Genomic DNA, 23,967 nt, shown 5'->3' on the forward strand with positions numbered 1-23,967 from the left:
TGTTAATAGGATCACTACAGTTCGTTGTGGTTGCTAGATGTTAATAGGATCACTACAGTTCGTTGTGGTTGCTAGATGTTAATAGGATCACTACAGTTCGTTGTGGCTGCTAGATGTTAATAGGATCACTACAGTTCGTTGTGGCTGCTAGATGTTAATAGGATCACTACAGTTCGTTGTGGCTGCTAGATGTTAATAGGATCACTACAGTTTGTTGTGGTTGTTAATAGGATCACTACAGTTCGTTGTGGCTGCTAGATGTTAATAGGATCACTACAGTTCGTTGTGGTTGCTAGATGTTAATAGGATCACTACAGTTCGTTGTGGTTGCTAGATGTTAATAGGATCACTACAGTTCGTTGTGGCTGCTAGATGTTAATAGGATCACTACAGTTCGTTGTGGCTGCTAGATGTTAATAGGATCACTACAGTTCGTTGTGGTTGTTAATAGGATCACTACAGTTTGTTGTGGTTGTTAATAGGATCACTACAGTTCGTTGTGGTTGCTAGATGTTAATAGGATCACTACAGTTCGTTGTGGATGTTAATAGGATCACTACAGTTCGTTGTGGCTGCTAGATGTTAATAGGATCACTACAGTTCGTTGTGGTTGTTAATAGGATCACTACAGTTCGTTGTGGCTGCTAGATGTTAATAGGATCACTACAGTTCGTTGTGGTTGTTAATAGGATCACTACAGTTCGTTGTGGTTGCTAGATGTTAATAGGATCACTACAGTTCGTTGTGGATGTTAATAGGATCACTACAGTTCGTTGTGGATGTTAATAGGATCACTACAGTTCGTTGTGGTTGCTAGATGTTAATAGGATCACTACAGTTCGTTGTGGATGTTAATAGGATCACTACAGTTCGTTGTGGTTGTTAATAGGATCACTACAGTTTGTTGTGGTTGTTAATAGGATCACTACAGTTCGTTGTGGTTGCTAGATGTTAATAGGATCACTACAGTTCGTTGTGGATGTTAATAGGATCACTACAGTTCGTTGTGGCTGCTAGATGTTAATAGGATCACTACAGTTCGTTGTGGTTGTTAATAGGATCACTACAGTTCGTTGTGGTTGCTAGACGTTAATAGGATCACTACAGTTCGTTGTGGCTGTTAATAGGATCACTACAGTTCGTTGTGGTTGCTAGATGTTAATAGGATCACTACAGTTCGTTGTGGTTGTTAATAGGATCACTACAGTTCGTTGTGGATGTTAATAGGATCACTACAGTTTGTTGTGGATGCTAGATGTTAATAGGATCACTACAGTTCGTTGTGGTTGCTAGATGTTAATAGGATCACTACAGTTCGTTGTGGTTGTTAATAGGATCACTACAGTTCGTTGTGGTTGTTAATAGGATCACTACAGTTCGTTGTGGCTGCTAGATGTTAATAGGATCACTACAGTTCGTTGTGGCTGCTAGATGTTAATAGGATCACTACAGTTCGTTGTGGCTGCTAGATGTTAATAGGATCACTACAGTTCGTTGTGGCTGCTAGATGTTAATAGGATCACTACAGTTCGTTGTGGTTGTTAATAGGATCACTACAGTTCGTTGTGGCTGCTAGATGTTAATAGGATCACTACAGTTCGTTGTGGCTGCTAGATGTTAATAGGATCACTACAGTTCGTTGTGGTTGCTAGATGTTAATAGGATCACTACAGTTCTTTGTGGTTGTTAATAGGATCACTACAGTTCGTTGTGGTTGTTAATAGGATCACTACAGTTCGTTGTGGTTGTTAATAGGATCACTACAGTTCGTTGTGGTTGCTAGATGTTAATAGGATCACTACAGTTCGTTGTGGTTGTTAATAGGATCACTACAGTTCGTTGTGGATGTTAATAGGATCACTACAGTTCGTTGTGGCTGCTAGATGTTAATAGGATCACTACAGTTCGTTGTGGCTGCTAGATGTTAATAGGATCACTACAGTTCGTTGTGGCTGTTAATAGGATCACTACAGTTCGTTGTGGTTGCTAGATGTTAATAGGATCACTACAGTTCGTTGTGGCTGCTAGATGTTAATAGGATCACTACAGTTCGTTGTGGCTGTTAATAGGATCACTACAGTTCGTTGTGGCTGTTAATAGGATCACTACAGTTCGTTGTGGTTGTTAATAGGATCACTACAGTTCGTTGTGGCTGTTAATAGGATCACTACAGTTCGTTGTGGCTGCTAGATGTTAATAGGATCACTACAGTTCGTTGTGGTTGTTAATAGGATCACTACAGTTCGTTGTGGTTGTTAATAGGATCACTACAGTTCGTTGTGGATGTTAATAGGATCACTACAGTTCGTTGTGGTTGTTAATAGGATCACTACAGTTCGTTGTGGTTGTTAATAGGATCACTACAGTTCGTTGTGGATGTTAATAGGATCACTACAGTTCGTTGTGGCTGCTAGATGTTAATAGGATCACTACAGTTCGTTGTGGATGTTAATAGGATCACTACAGTTCGTTGTGGATGTTAATAGGATCACTACAGTTCGTTGTGGTTGTTAATAGGATCACTACAGTTCGTTGTGGATGTTAATAGGATCACTACAGTTCGTTGTGGCTGCTAGATGTTAATAGGATCACTACAGTTCGTTGTGGATGTTAATAGGATCACTACAGTTCGTTGTGGTTGCTAGATGTTAATAGGATCACTACAGTTCGTTGTGGATGTTAATAGGATCACTACAGTTCGTTGTGGTTGTTAATAGGATCACTACAGTTCGTTGTGGCTGCTAGATGTTAATAGGATCACTACAGTTCGTTGTGGTTGTTAATAGGATCACTACAGTTCGTTGTGGCTGCTAGATGTTAATAGGATCACTACAGTTCGTTGTGGTTGTTAATAGGATCACTACAGTTCGTTGTGGTTGTTAATAGGATCACTACAGTTCGTTGTGGCTGCTAGATGTTAATAGGATCACTACAGTTCGTTGTGGTTGTTAATAGGATCACTACAGTTCGTTGTGGCTGCTAGATGTTAATAGGATCACTACAGTTCGTTGTGGTTGTTAATAGGATCACTACAGTTCGTTGTGGCTGCTAGATGTTAATAGGATCACTACAGTTCGTTGTGGTTGTTAATAGGATCACTACAGTTCGTTGTGGCTGCTAGATGTTAATAGGATCACTACAGTTCGTTGTGGTTGCTAGATGTTAATAGGATCACTACAGTTCGTTGTGGCAGCTAGATGTTAATAGGATCACTACAGTTCGTTGTGGATGTTAGATGTTAATAGGATCACTACAGTTCGTTGTGGCTGTTAATAGGATCACTACAGTTCGTTGTGGCTGTTAATAGGATCACTACAGTTCGTTGTGGCTGTTAATAGGATCACTACAGTTCGTTGTGGCTGCTAGATGTTAATAGGATCACTACAGTTCGTTGTGGCTGCTAGATGTTAATAGGATCACTACAGTTCGTTGTGGCTGTTAATAGGATCACTACAGTTCGTTGTGGCTGTTAATAGGATCACTACAGTTAGTTGTGGCTGTTAATAGGATCACTACAGTTAGTTGTGGATGTTAATAGGATCACTACAGTTCGTTGTGGCTGTTAATAGGATCACTACAGTTCGTTGTGGCTGTTAATAGGATCACTACAGTTAGTTGTGGATGTTAATAGGATCACTACAGTTCGTTGTGGCTGTTAATAGGATCACTACAGTTCGTTGTGGCTGCTAGATGTTAATAGGATCACTACAGTTCGTTGTGGTTGTTAATAGGATCACTACAGTTCGTTGTGGTTGCTAGATGTTAATAGGATCACTACAGTTCGTTGTGGTTGTTAATAGGATCACTACAGTTCGTTGTGGATGCTAGATGTTAATAGGATCACTACAGTTCGTTGTGGCTGCTAGATGTTAATAGGATCACTACAGTTCGTTGTGGATGTTAATAGGATCACTACAGTTCGTTGTGGTTGTTAATAGGATCACTACAGTTCGTTGTGGTTGTTAATAGGATCACTACAGTTCGTTGTGGTTGTTAATAGGATCACTACAGTTCGTTGTGGTTGCTAGATGTTAATAGGATCACTACAGTTCGTTGTGGCTGCTAGATGTTAATAGGATCACTACAGTTCGTTGTGGCTGCTAGATGTTAATAGGATCACTACAGTTCGTTGTGGTTGCTAGATGTTAATAGGATCACTACAGTTCGTTGTGGCTGCTAGATGTTAATAGGATCACTACAGTTCGTTGTGGCTGTTAATAGGATCACTACAGTTTGTTGTGGCTGTTAATAGGATCACTACAGTTCGTTGTGGCTGTTAATAGGATCACTACAGTTCGTTGTGGCTGCTAGATGTTAATAGGATCACTACAGTTCGTTGTGGTTGTTAATAGGATCACTACAGTTCGTTGTGGCTGTTAATAGGATCACTACAGTTCGTTGTGGCTGTTAATAGGATCACTACAGTTCGTTGTGGATGTTAATAGGATCACTACAGTTCGTTGTGGCTGTTAATAGGATCACTACAGTTCGTTGTGGCTGCTAGATGTTAATAGGATCACTACAGTTCGTTGTGGTTGTTAATAGGATCACTACAGTTCGTTGTGGCTGCTAGATGTTAATAGGATCACTACAGTTCGTTGTGGATGTTAATAGGATCACTACAGTTCGTTGTGGATGTTAATAGGATAACTACAGTTCGTTGTGGTTGTTAATAGGATCACTACAGTTCGTTGTGGCTGCTAGATGTTAATAGGATCACTACAGTTCGTTGTGGCTGCTAGATGTTAATAGGATCACTACAGTTCGTTGTGGTTGTTAATAGGATCACTACAGTTCGTTGTGGCTGTTAATAGGATCACTACAGTTCGTTGTGGCTGTTAATAGGATCACTACAGTTAGTTGTGGCTGTTAATAGGATCACTACAGTTAGTTGTGGATGTTAATAGGATCACTACAGTTCGTTGTGGCTGTTAATAGGATCACTACAGTTCGTTGTGGCTGTTAATAGGATCACTACAGTTAGTTGTGGATGTTAATAGGATCACTACAGTTCGTTGTGGCTGTTAATAGGATCACTACAGTTCGTTGTGGCTGCTAGATGTTAATAGGATCACTACAGTTCGTTGTGGTTGTTAATAGGATCACTACAGTTCGTTGTGGTTGTTAATAGGATCACTACAGTTCGTTGTGGTTGTTAATAGGATCACTACAGTTCGTTGTGGCTGCTAGATGTTAATAGGATCACTACAGTTCGTTGTGGCTGCTAGATGTTAATAGGATCACTACAGTTCGTTGTGGTTGCTAGATGTTAATAGGATCACTACAGTTCGTTGTGGCTGCTAGATGTTAATAGGATCACTACAGTTCGTTGTGGTTGTTAATAGGATCACTACAGTTCGTTGTGGTTGCTAGATGTTAATAGGATCACTACAGTTCGTTGTGGATGTTAATAGGATCACTACAGTTCGTTGTGGCTGCTAGATGTTAATAGGATCACTACAGTTCGTTGTGGATGTTAATAGGATCACTACAGTTCGTTGTGGTTGTTAATAGGATCACTACAGTTCGTTGTGGCTGTTAATAGGATCACTACAGTTCGTTGTGGCTGCTAGATGTTAATAGGATCACTACAGTTCGTTGTGGTTGCTAGATGTTAATAGGATCACTACAGTTCGTTGTGGCTGCTAGATGTTAATAGGATCACTACAGTTCGTTGTGGCTGCTAGATGTTAATAGGATCACTACAGTTCGTTGTGGTTGCTAGATGTTAATAGGATCACTACAGTTCGTTGTGGCTGCTAGATGTTAATAGGATCACTACAGTTCGTTGTGGTTGTTAATAGGATCACTACAGTTCGTTGTGGCTGCTAGATGTTAATAGGATCACTACAGTTCGTTGTGGTTGTTAATAGGATCACTACAGTTCGTTGTGGTTGTTAATAGGATCACTACAGTTCGTTGTGGCTGCTAGATGTTAATAGGATCACTACAGTTCGTTGTGGCTGCTAGATGTTAATAGGATCACTACAGTTCGTTGTGGCTGTTAATAGGATCACTACAGTTCGTTGTGTTTTGGGTCTGGAGACACGGGGTGTTTTGGGTCTGGAGACGCGGGGTGTTTTGGGTCTGGAGACGCGGGGGTGTTTTGGGTCTGGAGACGCGGGTGTTTTGGGTCTGGAGACGCGGGGTGTTTTGGGTCTGGAGACGCGGGGTGTTTTGGGTCTGGAGACGCGGGGTGTTTTGGGTCTGGAGACGCGGGGTGTTTTGGGTCTGCCGTGGAGATACGGCCTTCATGTTCTACCAGAGAGCCTCACGGATAGAGGGCCTCACGGATAGAGGGCCTCACGGATAGAGGGCCTCACGGATAGAGGGCCTCACGGATAGAGGGCCTCACGGATAGAGGGCCTCACGGATAGAGGGCCTCACGGATAGAGGGCCTCACGGATAGAGGGCCTCACGGATAGAGGGCCTCACGGATAGAGGGCCACACGGATAGAGGGCCACACGGATAGAGGGCCACACGGATAGAGGGCCTCACGGATAGAGGGCCTCACGGATAGAGGGCCTCACGGATAGAGGGCCTCACGGATAGAGGGCCTCACGGTAGGGATAGCAGACAGCTAGTGACTCTTTCACCCCCCGTCTCATGGTAGGGATAGCAGACGGCTAGTGACTCTTTCACCCCCCGTCTCATGGTAGGGATAGCAGACGGCTAGTGACTCTTTCACCCCCCCACCCCCGTCTCATGGTAGGGATAGCAGACGGCTAGTGACTCTTTCACCCCACCCCCCCGTCTCATGGTAGGGGTAGCAGACGGCTAGTGACTCTTTCACCCCCGTCTCATGGCAGGGATAGCAGACGGCTAGGGACTCTTTCACCCCCACCCCCCCGTCTCATGGTAGGGATAGCAGACGGCTAGGGACTCTTTCACCCCCCCACCCCCCGTCTCATGGTAGGGATAGCAGACGGCTAGGGACTCTTTCACCCCCACCCCCCCCCGTCTCATGGTAGGGGTAGCAGACGGCTAGTGACTCTTTCACCCCCCCCCCCGTCTCTCTCTGTATGTGTCTGTCTGTGTGTCTCATGGTCCCTCTCTGTCTCTGTGTGTCTGTCTGTGTGTCTCATGGTCTCTCTCCTTCTTCCCTCCAGTTGCTATGGAACTACAAGCTGAACCTGACAATGGATCCCAAGTTTGAGTCTGTGGCCATGGAGATCTGCAAGAGTACTATCACTGAGGTTAGTCACACACACACACACACACACACACACACACACACACACACACACACACACACACACACACACACACACACACACACACACACACACACACACACACACCGTAGGGAATGTGGGCACCACCTGTCCCCTGTAGGGAATGTGGACACCACCTGTCCCCTGTAGGGAATGTGGGCACTACCTGTCCCCTGTAGGGAATGTGGGCACCACCTGTCCCCTGTAGGGAATGTGGGCACTACCTGTCCCCTGTAGGGAATGTGGGCACCACCTGTCCCCTGTAGGGAATGTGGGCACCACCTGTCCCCTGTAGGGAATGTGGACACCACCTGTCCCCTGTAGGGAATGTGGGCACCACCTGTCCCCTGTAGGGAATGTGGACACCACCTGTCCCCTGTAGGGAATGTGGGCACCACCTGTCCCCTGTAGGGAATGTGGACACCACCTGTCCCCTGTAGGGAATGTGGGCACTACCTGTCCCCTGTAGGGAATGTGGGCACCACCTGTCCCCTGTAGGGAATGTGGGCACCACCTGTCCCCTGTAGGGAATGTGGGCACCACCTGTCCCCTGTAGGGAATGTGGGCACCACCTGTCCCCTGTAGGGAATGTGGGCACCACCTGTCCCCTGTAGGGAATGTGGGCACCACCTGTCCCCTGTAGGGAATGTGGGCACCACCTGTCCCCTGTAGGGAATGTGGGCACCACCTGTCCCCTGTAGGGAATGTGGGCACCACCTGTCCCCTGTAGGGAATGTGGGCACCACCTGTCCCCTGTAGGGAATGTGGGCACCACCTGTCCCCTGTAGGGACTGTGGGCACCACCTGTCCCCTGTAGGGACTGTGGGCACCACCTGTCCCCTGTAGGGCCGTAGGGACACAGGCTCTGCATCCCCAGTGGCCCTAGTAAGGAGAGACAGTGGGTTTTCCATCACAATGAGTCTGTATGGACCGGCTGAAACCCAGACTGTTTAAAGACTGATTTTCTAATCCTTCAATCCCCCCCACATTATTAAAGAGACGGTTACTGCCAGGGTCTTCTAGCCAGGCCATCTAGCCAGGCCATCTAGCCAGGCCATCTAGCCAGGTCATCTTCTCAGCCAGGCCCCCTAGCCAGGCCACCTAGCCAGGCCACCTACTCAGCCTTTCCTTCTCAGCCAGGCCACCGAGCTAGGCCACCGAGCCAGGTCATCTACTCAGCCAGGTCATCTACTCAGCCTTTACTTCTCAGCCAGGTCACCTACTCAGCCAGGTCACCTACTCAGCCAGGTCATCCCATCTAGCCAGGTCATCCCATCTAGCCAGGTCATCCCATCTAGCCAGGTCATCCCATCTAGCCAGGTCAACCCATCTAGCCAGGTCAACCCATCTAGCCAGGTCAACCCATCTAGCCAGGTCATCCCATCTAGCCAGGTCATCCCATCTAACCAGGTCATCCCATCTAGCCAGGTCATCCCATCTAGCCAGGTCATCCCATCTAGCCAGGTCATCCCATCTAGCCAGGTCATCCCATCTAGCCAGGTCATCCCATCTAGCCAGGTCATCTAGCCAGGTCATCCCATCTAGCCAGGTCATCCCATCTAGCCAGGTCATCCCATCTAGCCAGGTCATCTACTCAGCCAGGTCATCTAGCCAGGTTATCCCATCTAGCCAGGTCATCCAGCCAGGTCATCCCATCTAGCCAGGTCATCCCATCTAGCCAGGTCATCCCATCTAGCGAGGTCATCTACTCAGCCAGGTCATCCCATCTAGCCAGATCATCCCATCTAGCCAGGTCATCTAGCCAGTTTATCCCATCTAGCCAGGTCATCCAGCCAGGTCATCTAGCCAGGTCATCTAGCCAGGTCATCCCATCTAGCCAGGTCATCCCATCTACTCAGCCAGGTCATCCCATCTAGCCAGGTCATCCCATCTAGCCAGGTCATCCCATCTAGCCAGGTCATCTACTCAGCCAGGTCATCCCATCTAGCCAGGTCATCTACTCAGCCAGGTCATCCCATCTAGCCAGGTCATCTACTCAGCCAGGTCATCTACTCAGCCAGGTCATCTACTCAGCCAGGTCATCTAGCCAGGTCATCCCATCTAGCCAGGTCATCCCATCTAGCCAGGTCATCCCATCTAGCCAGGTCATCTAGCCAGGTCATCCCATCTGGCCAGGTCATCTAGCCAGGTCATCCCATCTAGCCAGGCCATCCCATCTAGCCAGGCCATCCCATCTAGCCAAGTCATCCCATCTAGCCAGGTCATCTACTTAGCCAGGTCATCCCATCTAGCCAGGTCATCTAGCCAGGTCATCCCATCTAGCCAGGTCATCCCATCTAGCCAGGTCATCTACTCAGCCAGGTCATCTAGCCAGGTTATCCCATCTAGCCAGGTCATCCAGCCAGGTCATCCCATCTAGCCAGGTCATCCCATCTAGCCAGGTCATCTACTCAGCCAGGTCATCCCATCTAGCCAGGTCATCCCATCTAGCCAGGTCATCCCATCTAGCCAGGTCATCCCATCTAGCCAGGTCATCCCATCTAGCCAGGTCATCTAGCCAGTTTATCCCATCTAGCCAGGTCATCCAGCCAGGTCATCTAGCCAGGTCATCTAGCCAGGTCATCCCATCTAGCCAGGTCATCCCATCTACTCAGCCAGGTCATCCCATCTAGCCAGGTCATCCCATCTAGCCAGGTCATCCCATCTAGCCAGGTCATCTACTCAGCCAGGTCATCCCATCTAGCCAGGTCATCTACTCAGCCAGGTCATCCCATCTAGCCAGGTCATCTACTCAGCCAGGTCATCTACTCAGCCAGGTCATCTAGCCAGGTCATCCCATCTAGCCAGGTCATCCCATCTAGCCAGGTCATCCCATCTAGCCAGGTCATCCCATCTAGCCAGGTCATCTAGCCAGGTCATCCCATCTGGCCAGGTCATCTAGCCAGGTCATCCCATCTAGCCAGGCCATCCCATCTAGCCAGGCCATCCCATCTAGCCAAGTCATCCCATCTAGCCAGGTCATCTACTTAGCCAGGTCATCCCATCTAGCCAGGTCATCTAGCCAGGTCATCCCATCTAGCCAGGTCATCTAGCCAGGTCATCCCATCTAGCCAGGTCATCCCATCTAGCCAGGTCATCTACTTAGCCAGGTCATCCCATCTAGCCAGGTCATCTAGCCAGGTCATCCCATCTAGCCAGGTCATCCCATCTAGCCAGGTCATCTAGCCAGGTTATCCCATCTAGCCAGGTTATCCCATCTAGCCAGGTCATCCCATCTAGCCAGGTCATCTAGCCAGGTCATCTAGCCAGGTCATCCCATCTAGCCAGGTCATCTAGCCAGGTCATCCCATCTAGCCAGGCCATCCCATCTAGCCAGGTCATCCCATCTAGCCAGGTCATCTAGCCAGGTCATCCCATCTAGCCAGGTCATCTAGCCAGGTCATCCCATCTAGCCAGGTCATCCCATCTAGCCAGGTCATCTAGCCAGGTCATCCCATCTAGCCAGGTCATCCCATCTAGCCAGGTCATCTAGCCAGGTCATCCCATCTAGCCAGGTCATCTAGCCAGGTCATCTAGCCAGGTCATCCCATCTAGCCAGGTCATCTACTCAGCTTTTCCTTCTCTTCTACTGGATGTTTTCAAGGGACAGGTTGTCATAGAGACGATAGAACTTCATCCAATCATTTAAAACACATCTTGTTACAGGTTTTAACTCCTCTAAAACCTATCCTACTATTCAATCCTATTAACAACGTCTGTTTTAACTTCACCTTAGTGGTGTGTGTTGTATTCTAAGGAGTGTGTATTTCACCTCTGCCCCCCTTAGATTAAGGAGTGTGTATTTCACCTCTGCGTCTCCCCCCTCAGATTACGGAGTGTGTATTTCACCCCCCCCCCTCAGATTAAGGAGTGTTCAGAGGAGGAGCGTGGTAAGGGTTACCTGGTGTCCTGCCTGGTGGATCACCGTGGTAACATCACAGAGTACCAGTGTCACCAGTACATCACCAAGATGACCTCTATCGTCTTCTCAGACTACAGACTCATCTGTGGCTTCATGGACAAGTGTAGAGAGGACATCAACACGCTACGCTGTGGAAGCATCAACGTTGGAGAGAAGGTGAGATGGGAGGGTGTGTTGTAGTGATACTCACAGGGAGGCAGGCTGAGGCACCGTTATCTCTCTGAGTTGTCTAGTGATTTGGTTAGGGGCCTCTTCAGAGTGCAGTCTGTACTGAAGGATTTATCGTGTGGGAGGACAATCCAGATCAATACAGGTTGGATTAAATGTAAATGATGTAAATGGATTACCGATGGTGGTTGTTCTTTACTGGTTGGCCCTTTTTTAATAGATATGGGACTTTATCAAGGTGGGACGTTGGCCCTTTTTTAATAGATATGGGACTTTATCAAGGTGGGACGTTGGCCCTTTTTTAATAGATATGGGACTTTATCAAGGTGGGACGTTGGCCTGTTTTTAATAGATATGGGACTTTATCAAGGTGGGACGTTGGCCCTTTTTTAATAGATATGGGACTTAATCAAGGTGGGACGTTGGCCCTTTTTTAATAGATATGGGACTTTATCAAGGTGGGACTTTGGCCCCTTTTTTAATAGATATGGGACTTTATCAAGGTGGGACGTTGGCCCTTTTTTAATAGATATGGGTATTTATCAAGGTGGGACTTTGTTTTTTGAATTCGTTGTGGGTCTGTGTAATCTGAGGGAAATATGTGTCTCTTGTATGGTCATACATTTGACAGGAGGTTAGGAAGTGCAGCTCAGTTTCCATCTCATTTTGTGGGCAGTGTGCACATAGCCTGTCTTCTCTTGAGAGCCTCTCTTACAGAAAACGGATTGAGATTAACTTTTGTTATTGACCAAATGCTTATTTTCCACCATAATTTGAAAATAAATGCATTAAACATCCTACAATGTGATTTTCTGGATATTTTTCTCATTTTGTCTGTCATAGTTGAAGTGTACCTATGATGAAAATTACAGGCCTCTCTCTTCTTTTTAAGTGGGAGAACTTGCACAATTGGTGGCTGACTAAATACTTTTTTGCCCCACTGTATATGAAGATGATGCTAAGAGTCAATATTTGCGGTGTTGACCCTTCTTTTTCAAGACCTCTACAATCCGCCCTGGCATGCTATCAATTAACTTCTGGGCCACATCCTGACTGATGGCAGCCCATTCTTGCATAATCAATGCTTGGAGTTTGTCAAAATTTGTGTAGAAGATCTAGGTGCTGCTGTAGGTCCTCCTTGGTTGGTGACCGAAGCACCAGATCATCAACAAACAGTAGACATCAGACTTCAGATTGTAGTAGTGTGAGGCCTGGTGCTGTTACTGAGTTTAAGTATAACCAATTGGAACACTTTCTCTGCTCCTCTCTCCCTCTGCCCCCCAGGACATCCATTCACAGGGTGAGGTCATAGCGTGTCTGGAGAAAGCCTTAGTCCGAGAGGCGGAGCAACAGGACCAGGCTCATCCAATCAGAGAGGAGTGTAAGAAGAGCATCATGCGCGTAGCGGAGCTGTCGTCAGACGACTTCCACCTGGACAGATTCCTGTACTTCTCCTGCCGAGAGGACCGAGAACGCTTCTGTGGAAACGTACGCTGCTCATCTTGCCTTACATAACGGTCTCCCAAATGACAATTACCTGATGCAGGTTACTGAGGACAGTGACTGGTCTCTGTTCTTTAGGTTACTGAGGACGTTGACTGGTCTCTGTTCTTTAGGTTACTGAGGACGTTGACTGGTCTCTGTTCTTTAGGTTACTGAGGACGTTGACTGGTCTCTGTTCTTTAGGTTACTGAGGACAGTGACTGGTCTCTGTTCTTCTTCAGGTTACTGAGGACAGTGACTGGTCTCTGTTGTTCTTCAGGTTACTGAGGACGTTGACTGGTCTCTGTTCTTCTTCAGGTTACTGAGGACGTTGACTGGTCTCTGTTCTTCTTCAGGTTACTGAGGACGTTGACTGGTCTCTGTTCTTCTTCAGGTTACTGAGGACGTTGACTGGTCTCTGTTCTTCAGGTTACTGAGGACAGTGACTGGTCTCTGTTGTTCTTCAGGTTACTGAGGACGTTGACTGGTCTCTGTTGTTCTTCAGGTTACTGAGGACGTTGACTGGTCTCTGTTCTTCTTCAGGTTACTGAGGATGTTGACTGGTCTCTGTTCTTCTTCAGGTTACTGAGGACGTTGACTGGTCTCTGTTCTTCTTCAGGTTACTGAGGACGTTGACTGGTCTCTGTTCTTCTTCAGGTTACTGAGGACGTTGACTGGTCTCTGTTCTTCTTCAGGTTACTGAGGACGTTGACTGGTCTCTGTTCTTCTTCAGGTTACTGAGGACGTTGACTGGTCTCTGTTCTTCTTCAGGTTACTGAGGACGGTGACTGGTCTCTGTTCTTCGGGTTACTGAGGACAGTGGCTGGTCTCTGTTCTTTAGGTTACTGAGGACAGTGACTGGTCTCTGTTCTTCGGGTTACTGAGGACGTTGACTGGTCTCTGTTCTTCTTCGGGTTACTGAGGACGTTGACTGGTCTCTGTTCTTCTTCGGGTTACTGAGGACAGTGGCTGGTCTCTGTTCTTTAGGTTACTGAGGACAGTGACTGGTCTCTGTTCTTCGGGGTTACTGAGGACGTTGACTGGTCTCTGTTCTTCAGGTTACTGAGGACAGTGACTGGTCTCTGTTCTTCGGGTTACTGAGGACATTGACTGGTCTCTGTTGCTCGGGTTACTGAGGACAGTGACTGGTCTCTGTTCTTCAGGTTACTGAGGACCGTGACTGGTCTCTGTGTTTCTCTGTTCTTCCAGACCCAAGCAGGAGAGGGCAAGGTTTACAAGTGTCTCTTCAGCCACAAGTTTGAGGAGGCCATGTCTGAGAAGGTATGGAGAAAACCACTGATGGAGACGTGCAGATGATTTATATCAACATGTATATTATTTATTATATACACTACATACAAACAAATGGTATTTCTACTAGAGGTCGACCGATTTTATGATTTTTCAACGCCGATACCGATTAATCGGCCGAATTTGTATTTATTTTATTTACAACAATACTGAATGAACACTTATTTTAACTACATATAATACATCAATAAAAATATATTTGGCCTCAAATAATGAAACATGTTCAATTTAGTTTAAATAATGCAAAAACAAAGTGTTGGAGAAGAAAGTAAAAGTGCAATATGTGCCACGTAAGAAAGCTAACGTTTCAGTTCCTTGCTCAGAACATGAGAACATATGAAAGCTGGTGGTTCCTTTTAACATGAGTCTTCAATATTCCCTGTTAAGAGGTTTTAGGTTGTAGTTAATATAGTATTTATAGGACTATTTCTCTCTATACCATGTGTATTTCATATACCTTTGACTATTGGATGTTCTTATAGGTACTTTAGTATTGCCAGTGTAACAGTATAGCTTCCATCCCTCTCCCCTCGCCCCTACCTGGGCTCGAACCAGAACCAGGAACACATTGACAACAGCCACCCTCGAAGCAGCGTTACCCATCGCTCCACAAAAGCCGAGGGGAATAACTACTCTAAGTCTCAGAGCGAGTGACGTTTGAAACGCTATTAGCACGCACCCCGCTAACTAGCTAACCATTTCACATCGGTTACACCAGCCATTAGGCTGATAGGCTTGAAGTCATAAACAGCGCTGTGCTTGCGAAGAGCTGCTGGCAAAACGCACGAAAGTGCTGTTTGAATGAATGCTTACGAGCCTGCTGCTGCCTACCGCCACTCAGTCAGACTGCTCTATCAAATCATAGACTTAATTATAACACAATAACACACAGAAATACGAGCCTTTGGTCATTAATATGGTCGAATCAGGAGACTATCATTTCGAAAACGAAACATTTATTATTTCTGTGAAATACGGAACCGTTCGGTATTTTATCTAACGGGTGGCATCCATAAGTCTAAATATTCCTGTTACAACCTTCAATGTTATGTCATAATTATGTAAAATTCTGGCAAATTAGTTCGCAATGAGCCAGGCTGCCCAAACTGTTGCATATACCCTGACTCTGCGTGCAATGAACGCAAGAGAAGTGACACAATTTCACCTGGTTAATATTGCCTGCTAACCCTGGATTGCTTTTAGCTAAATATGCAGGTTTAAAAATATATACTTCTGTGTTTTCATTTTAAGAAAGGCATTGGTGTTTATGGTTAGGTACAGGTCGTCCAACGATTGTGCTTTTTTCGCAAATGCGCTTTTGTTAAATCATCCCCCCAGTGTTGCATCGATTATATGCTAGACACGCTAGATAACTACACATTACTAGTTTAACTAGTGATTATGATTGTTTTTCATGAGTTAAGTTTAATGCTAGCGAGCAAATTACCTTGGCTTCTACTGCATTCGCATAACAGGCAGTCTCCTTGTGGAGTGCAATGAGAGGCAGGTGGTTAGAGCGTTGGACTAGTTAACTGTAAAGTTGAATCCCAAAGCTGACAAGGTAAAAATCTGTCGTTCTGCCACTGAACAAGGCAGTTAACCCACTGTTCCCTGAACAAGGCAGTTAACCCACTGTTCCCCTGAACAAGGCAGTTAACCCACTGTTCCCTGAACAAGGCAGTTAACCCACTGTTCCCCTGAACAAGGCAGTTAACCCACTGTTCCCTGAACAAGGCAGTTAACCCACTGTTCCCCTGAACAAGGCAGTTAACCCACTGTTCCCCTGAACAAGGCAGTTAACCCACTGTTCCCCTGAACAAGGCAGTTAACCCACTGTTCCCCTGAACAAGGCAGTTAACCCACTGTTCCCTGAACAAGGCAGTTAACCCACTGTTCCCCTGAACAAGGCAGTTAACCCACTGTTCCCCTGAACAAGGCAGTTAACCCACTGTTCCCCTGAACAAGGCAGTTAACCCACTGTTCCCCTGAACAAGGCAGTTAACCCACTGTTCCCCTGAACAAGGCAGTTAACATTTTTACATTTAAGTCATTTAGCAGACGCTCTTATCCAGAGCGACTTACAAATTGGTTAACCCACTGTTCCCCTGAACAAGGCAGTTAACAAGGCAGTTAACCCACTGTTCCCCTGAACAAGGCAGTTAACCCACTGTTCCCCTGAACAAGGCAGTTAACCCACTGTTCCCCTGAACAAGGCAGTTAACCCACTGTTCCCCTGAACAAGGCAGTTAACCCACTGTTCCCCTGAACAAGGCAGTTAACCCACTGTTCCCCTGAACAAGGCAGTTAACCCACTGTTCCCAGGCAGTCATTGAAAATAAGAATGTGTTCTTAACTGACTTGCCTAGTTAAATAAAGATGTCAAAAAATAAAAAATAATACAGATTTTCCGATTTATTTAATCGCCCCTAATTAATCGTCCGACCTCTAAATTCTATTCCAGCATAGTCACTGCGTAGACAAACCCACAGGACTGTGTTAGGCTGGGAGGGAGATGTGTGGTCAGGACTGTGTTAGGCTGAGAGAGAGAGAGATGTGACTGGGAATAAGAATGAATCTACATGCTGTCAAGTGCTTTGATGAAGCTTTTAGTGGTTGGGTGTTGAACTACAGGCTTTATTAAAGGGTCATTAAAGGGGCGGCCAACAGTGGTTGGGTGTTGAACTACAGGCTTTATTAAAGGGTCATTAAAGGGGCGGCCAACAGTGGTTGGGTGTTGAACTACAGGCTTTATTAAAGGGGCGGCCAACAGTGGTTGGGTGTTGAACTACAGGCTTTATTAAAGGGGCGGCCAACAGTGGTTGGGTGTTGAACTACAGGCTTTATTAAAGGGTCATTAAAGGGACGGCCAACAGTGGTTGGGTGTTGAACTAAAGGCTTTATTAAAGGGGCGGCCAACAGTGGTTGGGTGTTGAACTAAAGGCTTTATTAAAGGGTCATTAAAGGGGCGGCCAACAGTGGTTGGGTGTTGAACTACAGGCTTTATTAAAGGGTCATTAAAGGGGCGGCCAACAGTGGTTGGGTGTTGAACTAAAGGCTTTATTAAAGGGGCGGCCAACAGTGGTTGGGTGTTGAACTACAGGCTTTATTAAAGGGTCATTAAAGGGGCGGCCAACAGTGGTTGGGTGTTGAACTAAAGGCTTTATTAAAGGGGCGGCCAACAGTGGTTGGGTGTTGAACTTAAGGCTTTATTAAAGGGCGGCCAATAGTGAGCAGACATTTTCTTTCCCAAGCTGTCATTTTTAGCTCCTATGCCATATTTGGACGTGTGTAAAAGCTCTCTTTTCATGTGACAATGACTAAAACTTCTCTCTGTCCCTCCTCCCTCCCTCCCTCCCTCCCCTCCCCTCCCTCAGTGTCGAGAGGCCCTGACCACGCGTCAGAAGCTGATAACCCAGGACTACAAGGTTAGCTACTCTCTGACCAAGGCCTGCAGGGCTGACCTCAGGAAGCACCGCTGTAACCTGGACACCAACATGCCCCGCGCTAGAGAGGCACGACTATCATATCTGCTGCTATGCCTGGAGTCTGCTGTACACAGGGGTGGGTGGAGGAGAGAGAGTGTGTGTGTACATGTGTATGAGGGGTGATAAATGCCATACATTAACTGTTGAATGTGTGTGAGGGGTGATAAATGCCATACATTAACTGTTGAATGTGTATACATGTGTATGAGGGGTGATAAATGCCATACATTAACTGTTGAATGTGAATACATGTGTATGAGGGGTGATAAATGCCATACATTAACTGTTGAATGTGAATACATGTGTATGAGGGGTGATAAATGCCATACATTAACTGTTGAATGTGTATACATGTGTATGAGGGGTGATAAATGCCGTACATTAACTGTTGAATGTGTATACATGTGTATGAGGGGTGATAAATGCCGTACATTAACTGTTGAATGTGTATACATGTGTATGAGGGGTGATAAATGCCATACATTAACTGTTGAATGTGTATACATGTGTATGAGGGGTGATAAATGCCATACATTAACTGTTGAATGTGTATACATGTGTATGAGGGGTGATAAATGCCATACATTAACTGTTGAATGTGTGTACATGTGTATGAGGGGTGATAAATGCCATACATTAACTGTTGAATGTGTATACATGTGTATGAGGGGTGATAAATGCCATACATTAACTGTTGAATGTGTATACATGTGTATGAGGGGTGATAAAGGCCATACATTAACTGTTGAATGTGTATACATGTGTATGAGGGGTGATAAATGCCATACATTAACTGTTGAATGTGTATGAGGGTGATAAATGCCATACATTAACTGTTGAATGTGTGTACATGTGTGTGAGGGGTGATAAATGCCATACATTAACTGTTGAATGTGTGTACATGTGTATGAGGGGTGATAAATGCCATACATTAACTGTTGAATGTGTGTGAGGGGTGATAAATGCCATACATTAACTGTTGAATGTGTGTACATGTGTATGAGGGGTGATAAATGCCATACATTAACTGTTGAATGTGTGTGAGGGGTGATAAATGCCATACATTAACTGTTGAATGTGTATGAGGGGTGATAAAGGCCATACATTAACTGTTGAATGTGTATGAGGGGTGATAAAGGCCATACATTAACTGTTGAATGTGTATACATGTGTATGAGGGGTGATAAATGCCATACATTAACTGTTGAATGTGTATACATGTGTATGAGGGGTGATAAATGCCATACATTAACTGTTGAATGTGTATACATGTGTATGGGGGTGATAAATGCCATACATTAACTGTTGAATGTGAATACATGTGTATGAGGGTGATAAATGCCATACATTAACTGTTGAATGTGAATACATGTGTATGAGGGGTGATAAATGCCATACATTAACTGTTGAATGTGTATATACATGTGTATGAGGGGTGATAAATGCCATACATTAACTGTTGAATGTGTATACATGTGTATGAGGGGTGATAAATGCCATACATTAACTGTTGAATGTGTGTACATGTGTATGAGGGGTGATAAATGCCATACATTAACTGTTGAATGTGTGTACATGTGTATGAGGGTGATAAATGCCATACATTAACTGTTGAATGTGTATACATGTGTATGAGGGGTGATAAATGCCATACATTAACTGTTGAATGTGTATACATGTGTATGAGGGGTGATAAATGCCATACATTAACTGTTGAATGTGTATACATGTGTATGAGGGGTGATAAAGGCCATACATTAACTGTTGAATGTGTATACATGTGTATGAGGGGTGATAAATGCCATACATTAACTGTTGAATGTGTATGAGGGGTGATAAAGGCCATACATTAACTGTTGAATGTGTATGAGGGGTGATAAATGCCATACATTAACTGTTGAATGTGTATACATGTGTATGAGGGGTGATAAAGGCCATACATTAACTGTTGAATGTGTATACATGTGTATGAGGGGTGATAAATGCCATACACATGTACACACATTCAACGGTTAATGTTTGAGGGTTGATACTTGAAGGTGTGACTTGAACGAAAAATATATATTTTTATTGTTTATGTGTAACGATACGAAGTGTCTGATTTTAATTCCGTTCCTAACAGCTGCGTTAATGGAATTCACTCCACAATATAATAGCCACTGTATTAACAGGACCCCTGGGGGTTATAATGCCTGTATAGAAACACACGAACCACACAACTTTTTCAGTTAGTACATTTCAGGTCTGCTGAGCTCAAATGTGAACGTTGTGAAAATGCTGTGCAACTTCCAGCGTGCGTTTACTGTGAACACGGAGGCTCTACCTGCTTTAAGTTACAGGTTTACTGTGAACACTGAGGCTCTACCTGCTTTAAGTTACAGGTTTACTGTGAACACTGAGGCTGTACCTGCTTTAAGTTACAGGTTTACTGTGAACACTGAGGCTCTACCTGCTTTAAGTTACAGGTTTACTGTGAACACTGAGGCTGTACCTGCTTTAAGTTACAGTTTTACTGTGAACACTGAGGCTGTACCTGCTTACAGTTTTACTGTGAACACTGAGGCTGTACCTGCTTTAAGTTACAGGTTTACTGTGAACACTGAGGCTGTACCTGCTTACAGTTTTACTGTGAACACTGAGGCTGTACCTGCTTTAAGTTACAGTTTTACTGTGAACACTGAGGCTGTACCTACTTTAAGTTACAGGTTTACTGTGAACACTGAGGCTGTACCTGCTTTAAGTTACAGTTTTACTGTGAACACTGAGGCTCTACCTGCTTTAAATTACAGTTTTACTGTGAACACTGAGGCTGTACCTACTTTAAGTTACAGTTTTACTGTGAACACTGAGGCTCTACCTGCTTTAAGTTACAGTTTTACTGTGAACACTGAGGCTCTACCTGCTTTAAGTTACAGGTTTACTGTGAACACTGAGGCAGTACCTGCTTTAAGTTACAGTTTTACTGTGAACACTGAGGCAGTACCTGCTTTAAGTTACAGGTTTACTGTGAACACTGAGGCTGTACCTGCTTTAAGTTACAGTTATACTGTGAACACTGAGGCTGTACCTGCTTTAAGTTACAGTTTTACTGTGAACACCGAGGCTGTACCTGCTACAGTTTTACTGTGAACACTGAGGCTGTACCTGCTTTAAGTTACAGGTTTACTGTGAACACTGAGGCAGTACCTGCTTTAAGTTACAGGTTTACTGTGAACACTGAGGCTGTACCTGCTTTAAGTTACAGTTTTACTGTGAACACTGAGGCTGTACCCGCTGTCAGTTACAGTTTTACTGTGAACACTGAGGCTGTACCTGCTTTAAGTTACAGTTTTACTGTGAACACTGAGGCTGTACCCGCTGTCAGTTACAGTTTTACTGTGAACACTGAGGCTGTACCTACTTTAAGTTACAGTTTTACTGTGAACACTGAGGCTGTACCTGCTTTAAGTTCGTTTTACTGTGAACACTGAGGCTGTACCTGCTTTAAGTTACAGGTTTACTGTGAACACTGAGGCTGTACCTGCTTTAAGTTCGGTTTACTTTGAACACTGAGGCTGTACCTGCTTTAAGTTACAGTTTTACTGTGAACACTGAGGCTGTACCTGCTTTAAGTTACAGTTTTACTGTGAACACTGAGGCTGTACCTACTTTAAGTTACAGTTTTACTGTGAACACTGAGGCTGTACCTGCTACAGTTTTACTGTGAACACTGAGGCTGTACCTGCTTTAAGTTACAGTTTTACTGTGAACACTGAGGCTGTACCTGCTTTAAATTACAGTTTTACTGTGAACACTGAGGCTGTACCTACTTTAAGTTACAGTTTTACTGTGAACACTGAGGCTGTACCTGTTACAGTTTTACTGTGAACACTGAGGCTGTACCTGCTTTAAGTTACAGTTTTACTGTGAACACTGAGGCTGTACCTGCTTTAAGTTACAGGTTTACTGTGAACACTGAGGCTGTACCTGCTTTGAACACTGAGTTACCTGCTTTAGTTTAGTTTTACTGTGAACACTGAGGCTGTACCTGCTTTTAGTTACAGTTTTACTGTGAACACTGAGGCTGTACCTGCTTTTAGTTACAGTTTTACTGTGAACACTGAGGCTGTACCTGCTTTTAGTTACAGTTTTACTGTGAACACTGAGGCTGTACCTGCTTTAGTTACAGTTTTACTGTGAACACTGAGGCTGTACCTGCTTTAAGTTACAGTTTTACTGTGAACACTGAGGCTGTACCTGCTTTAAGTTACAGTTTTACTGTGAACACTGAGGCTGTACCTGCTTTAAGTTCATTTTACTGTGAACACTGAGGCTGTACCCACTTTAAGTTACAGTTTTACTGTGAACACTGAGGCTGTACCTGCTTTTAGTTCATTTTACTGTGAACACTGAGGCTGTACCCACTTTACACTGAGGCTGTACCTGCTTTAAGTTACAGTTTTACTGTGAACACTGAGGCTGTACCTGCTTTAAGTTACAGTTTTACTGTGAACACTGAGGCTGTACCCACTTTAAGTTACAGTTTTACTGTGAACACTGAGGCTGTACCTGCTTTAAGTTACAGTTTTACTGTGAACACTGAGGCTGTACCTGCTTTAAGTTACAGTTTTACTGTGAACACTGAGGCTGTACCTGCTTTAAGTTACAGTTTTACTGTGAACACTGAGGCTGTACCTGCTTTAAGTTACAGTTTTACTGTGAACACTGAGGCTGTACCCACTAAGTTACAGTTTTACTGTGAACACTGAGGCTGTACCTGCTTTAAGTTACAGTTTTACTGTGAACACTGAGGCTGTACCTGCTTTAAGTTACAGTTTTACTGTGAACACTGAGGCTGTACCTACTTTAAGTTACAGTTTTACTGTGAACACTGAGGCTGTACCTGCTTTAAGTTACAGTTTTACTGTGAACACTGAGGCTGTACCTGCTTTAAGTTACAGTTTTACTGTGAACACTGAGGCTGTACCTGCTTTAAGTTACAGTTTTACTGTGAACACTGAGGCTGTACCTGCTTTAAGTTACAGTTTTACTGTGAACACTGAGGCTGTACCCACTTTAAGTTACAGTTTTACTGTGAACACTGAGGCTGTACCTGCTTTAAGTTACAGTTTTACTGTGAACACTGAGGCTGTACCTGCTTTAAGTTACAGTTTTACTGTGAACACTGAGGCTGTACCCACTTTAAGTTACAGTTTTACTGTGAACACTGAGGCTGTACCTGCTTTAAGTTACAGTTTTACTGTGAACACTGAGGCTGTACCTGCTTTAAGTTACAGTTTTACTGTGAACACTGAGGCTGTACCTGCTTTAAGTTACAGTTTTACTGTGAACACTGAGGCTGTACCCACTTTAAGTTACAGTTTTACTGTGAACACTGAGGCTGTACCCACTAAGTTACAGTTTTACTGTGAACACTGAGGCTGTACCTGCTTTAAGTTACAGTTTTACTGTGAACACTGAGGCTGTACCTGCTTTAAGTTACAGTTTTACTGTGAACACTGAGGCTGTACCCGCTTTAAGTTACAGTTTTACTGTGAACACTGAGGCTGTACCTGCTTTAAGTTACAGTTTTACTGTGAACACTGAGGCTGTACCCACTTTAAGTTACAGTTTTACTGTGAACACTGAGGCTGTACCCACTAAGTTACAGTTTTACTGTGAACACTGAGGCTGTACCTGCTTTAAGTTACAGTTTTACTGTGAACACTGAGGCTGTACCTACTTTAAGTTACAGTTTTACTGTGAACACTGAGGCTGTACCCACTTAAGTTACAGTTTTACTGTGAACACTGAGGCTGTACCCACTAAGTTACAGTTTTACTGTGAACACTGAGGCTGTACCTGCTTTAAGTTACAGTTTTACTGTGAACACTGAGGCTGTACCTGCTTTAAGTTACAGTTTTACTGTGAACACTGAGGCTGTACCTGCTTTAAGTTACAGTTTTACTGTGAACACTGAGGCTGTACCTGCTTTAAGTTACAGTTTTACTGTGAACACTGAGGCTGTACCTGCTTTAAGTTACAGTTTTACTGTGAACACTGAGGCTGTACCCACTTTAAGTTACAGTTTTACTGTGAACACTGAGGCTGTACCTGCTTTAAGTTACAGTTTTACTGTGAACACTGAGGCTGTACCCACTAAGTTACAGTTTTACTGTGAACACTGAGGCTGTACCTGCTTTAAGTTACAGTTTTACTGTGAACACTGAGGCTGTACCTGCTTTAAGTTACAGTTTTACTGTGAACACTGAGGCTGTACCTGCTTTAAGTTACAGTTTTACTGTGAACACTGAGGCTGTACCCACTTTAAGTTACAGTTTTACTGTGAACACTGAGGCTGTACCCACTTAAGTTACAGTTTTACTGTGAACACTGAGGCTGTAC

At 44.7% G+C, this 23,967-nt stretch overlaps 1 protein-coding gene and 1 long non-coding RNA gene across 36 annotated transcripts in view; one reads left to right on the forward strand and one right to left on the reverse strand.

Moving 5' to 3' along the window:
* LOC127920007 (Golgi apparatus protein 1-like) overlaps nucleotides 1–17,713 on the forward strand; it is a 57,599-nt gene extending 39,886 nt beyond the window's left edge. The window contains exons 3-7 of the mRNA XM_052503844.1: nucleotides 7,111–7,197; nucleotides 11,078–11,293; nucleotides 12,590–12,793; nucleotides 13,997–14,068; nucleotides 17,473–17,713. Of these exons, the coding sequence (XP_052359804.1) occupies nucleotides 7,111–7,197; nucleotides 11,078–11,293; nucleotides 12,590–12,793; nucleotides 13,997–14,068; nucleotides 17,473–17,706 (813 nt within the window). The 3' untranslated portion in view covers nucleotides 17,707–17,713. The remainder of the gene's footprint in view (nucleotides 1–7,110; nucleotides 7,198–11,077; nucleotides 11,294–12,589; nucleotides 12,794–13,996; nucleotides 14,069–17,472) is intronic.
* A 2,410-nt stretch (nucleotides 17,714–20,123) lies between these two features.
* Nucleotides 20,124–23,932, reverse strand: LOC127920009 (uncharacterized). 35 transcript variants are annotated; one of them, XR_008104738.1, is made up of 7 exons: nucleotides 23,677–23,925; nucleotides 23,385–23,466; nucleotides 23,178–23,301; nucleotides 22,718–23,135; nucleotides 22,508–22,675; nucleotides 22,006–22,339; nucleotides 21,767–21,943 (listed from the first exon to the last, which is right to left on the reverse strand). It is a non-coding gene; the product is annotated as an uncharacterized LOC127920009 (long non-coding RNA). The 35 variants fall into 35 exon arrangements; XR_008104755.1 differs by lacking the exon at nucleotides 21,767–21,943 and adding an exon at nucleotides 20,124–20,194 and having other exon boundaries at nucleotides 22,258–22,339; nucleotides 22,718–23,301; XR_008104724.1 differs by lacking the exon at nucleotides 21,767–21,943 and adding an exon at nucleotides 20,297–20,356 and having other exon boundaries at nucleotides 22,718–23,301.
* Nucleotides 23,933–23,967: the final 35 nt, after the last annotated feature.

Source organism: Oncorhynchus keta, unplaced genomic scaffold (genome assembly GCF_023373465.1).
Source record: "Oncorhynchus keta strain PuntledgeMale-10-30-2019 unplaced genomic scaffold, Oket_V2 Un_contig_18075_pilon_pilon, whole genome shotgun sequence".
Lineage (NCBI taxonomy): Eukaryota > Metazoa > Chordata > Actinopteri > Salmoniformes > Salmonidae > Oncorhynchus > Oncorhynchus keta.